This window comes from Eschrichtius robustus, chromosome 10 (assembly GCF_028021215.1).
Source record: "Eschrichtius robustus isolate mEscRob2 chromosome 10, mEscRob2.pri, whole genome shotgun sequence".
Lineage (NCBI taxonomy): Eukaryota > Metazoa > Chordata > Mammalia > Artiodactyla > Eschrichtiidae > Eschrichtius > Eschrichtius robustus.
In genome coordinates this window covers 2,251,967-2,254,089 of record NC_090833.1, presented here as the reverse complement: position 1 = coordinate 2,254,089, position 2,123 = coordinate 2,251,967, and the positions used below count along the sequence as shown (strand labels likewise).

Genomic DNA, 2,123 nt, shown 5'->3' with positions numbered 1-2,123 from the left:
AGAAATGGTTAAGACGGTAAATTTTATGTCATGTGTATTTTACTGGCCATTTGAAATTTTAAAGAAAAGGGATCGGTTATGTTATAAAATGGAATATGGTTCGAAATTATGTTACAGAAGAAAATTTAATGATAAGAAAAAATAAGGATGAGTTGGTGAAGTGACAGAGCAGGTTACAGAACCACACGTTCAGCCTGCCTGCATTTGGGTAAATTTTCAAACGCGTGAGCTTGTCGCCCAGGCTGGACGTGTGCTAGGCTGAGCGCTCACATACGTGCTCAAGACACCTTCACGGAAGCCCGAGAGCGAGGGGGTGTGCTGTTCGCATCACCTCCTACAGAGGTGGAAACTGCTGGCAGAGGCAGAGGGCGATGTCCCGCCCGACCCCCAGGCCCAGCCCCTGCCTCCTGCATGCAGTGGGGTGTTCTGTTCTCCCTTTCGGAGCGCTTCCTCAGCCTCCTGACCGAGAACAGCTTCCTTCTGCAGTGAGCTGACAGTGTGGTGAGGCTGGTGGTGTGTGTTGCAGGCTGTTGATGGAGGAGGGGGCGGATGACAGCCGGAACTGTGGTCATCACCGGCGGCATCTTGGCGACTGTGATTCTGCTCTGCATCATCGCGGTTCTGTGCTACTGCCGGCTCCAGGTACTCCGGGAGCTGGGGTGGGGGTGGGGGGGGGTGGGGGAGGGAAGCCCGGAGGGGGCCCTGCAGAGGGAGGGAGCCAGGGCCCAGGAAGGCGGAAGAGTCAGGTCTCCAAGAAGGTGCAAGGCAGACAGCACCCCCCGGACTCCACCTGTGAGGGCTCAGTGATGACGGCTCCCTGCGAAGTGAGTCCGCTGAGGCTCAGAGAGGGTAAGGGCCTTTGCCGATGTCACACAGCTGCCAAGCGGGCAGCAGGGGTGAGCCCTTGGGCTGTGCTGCTCCACCACCTGTGCACTCCCTGCCCCACCCACACTCTAGGGCTGTCCTAGGTCCCCCGCATCTTTCTTCCTGAGAGAGGAGAGGAAGCCACGTACGTGGGGCAAGGCAGCACGGCTTGGTGCCCTGGAACTCGATTGGGACCAGACTGCCTGGGCTCGAATCCCAGCTCTGCCGCTTCCAGGCTGCCTGAACCCCCTGTGCCTCAGTTTCCCCACCTGCAAAGTGGAGTTGGTCGTTGCACCTGCCCCCGGTTGCTGTGGGCTGAAATGAGCGAATCCCTCACTTAGGGGTCCCAGGAGTCCGGGGTGCCTGGATTACGAGCTCCCGTAAGTGGTGGTGACAGGGACACGGGTGTCTGAGCCGGCTGCATCCCGGCCCCCGTCTGGGTGCCGCACACGTGCGGCGAGGGTGGCTGGGGAGCTGGCGGTCACAGTGGCCCTCTGCCCGCAGTACTACTGCTGCAAGAAAGAGGAGTCGGAGGAGGACGAGGAGGAGCCCGACTTCGCCGTGCACTCGCACCTGCCCCCGCTGCACTCGAACCGCAACCTTGTGCTGACCAACGGGCCGGCGCTCTACCCGGCCACCTCTGCCTCCTTCAGCCAGAGGTCCCCGCAGGCCCGCACCCTCTGCCGCAGCTGCTCCCACTACGAGCCGCCCACCTTCTTCCTGCAGGAGGACGAGGGCGTGCGCAACGGCGGGGAGCGCGTCGCCTACAAGAGCGTCAGCCGGGAGGACGTGGCGCTGCCGCCTGGGAGCTTCGGGGCCCTGCAGGCCCTCAACCCCAACCGCCTCTCGGCCATGCGGGAGGCCTTCTCCCGGAGCCGCAGCGCCAGCACCGACGTCTGAGGGCGCCCCCGGCCGCCGACGGGTCCTGAGACCATGGTGGGGTCCCCACGGCGTCCCAGCCTGGCCCTGGGCCCGGACCCGGGCTCGGCCCAGCTTTCCTCACACCCGCGTCATCACGGGGGCCCGGTGGGGAGCTCCGGGGCTCACTGCGGGGATCAGACCCAGTGAAAGTAGCGTGGCTGCCCCGGGTAGTGGCCACCGGGGCCTGGGTCTGGAAGGGAGGCGGGCATGATGCGGGCACAGGGGAGCGGTAGCATCCGGGTGGCAGGCTGCAGAGCGAGGTAGGGCTCTGGCGCATAGACGCCAGGCTGCCGATACCGGTGCTGCCATTAGGGAGGGGGCGGTGGAAGGTGGCCTCC

At 63.7% G+C, this 2,123-nt stretch overlaps 1 protein-coding gene across 1 annotated transcript; it reads left to right on the top strand.

The window, feature by feature from the left end:
* Positions 1 to 549: 549 nt before the first annotated feature.
* Positions 550 to 1,764, top strand: FAM163B (family with sequence similarity 163 member B). The gene is made up of 2 exons (XM_068553872.1): positions 550 to 642; positions 1,369 to 1,764. The coding sequence occupies exons 1-2, from the start codon at positions 550 to 552 to the stop codon at positions 1,762 to 1,764; spliced, it is 489 nt and encodes a 162-aa protein (XP_068409973.1).
* Positions 1,765 to 2,123: the final 359 nt, after the last annotated feature.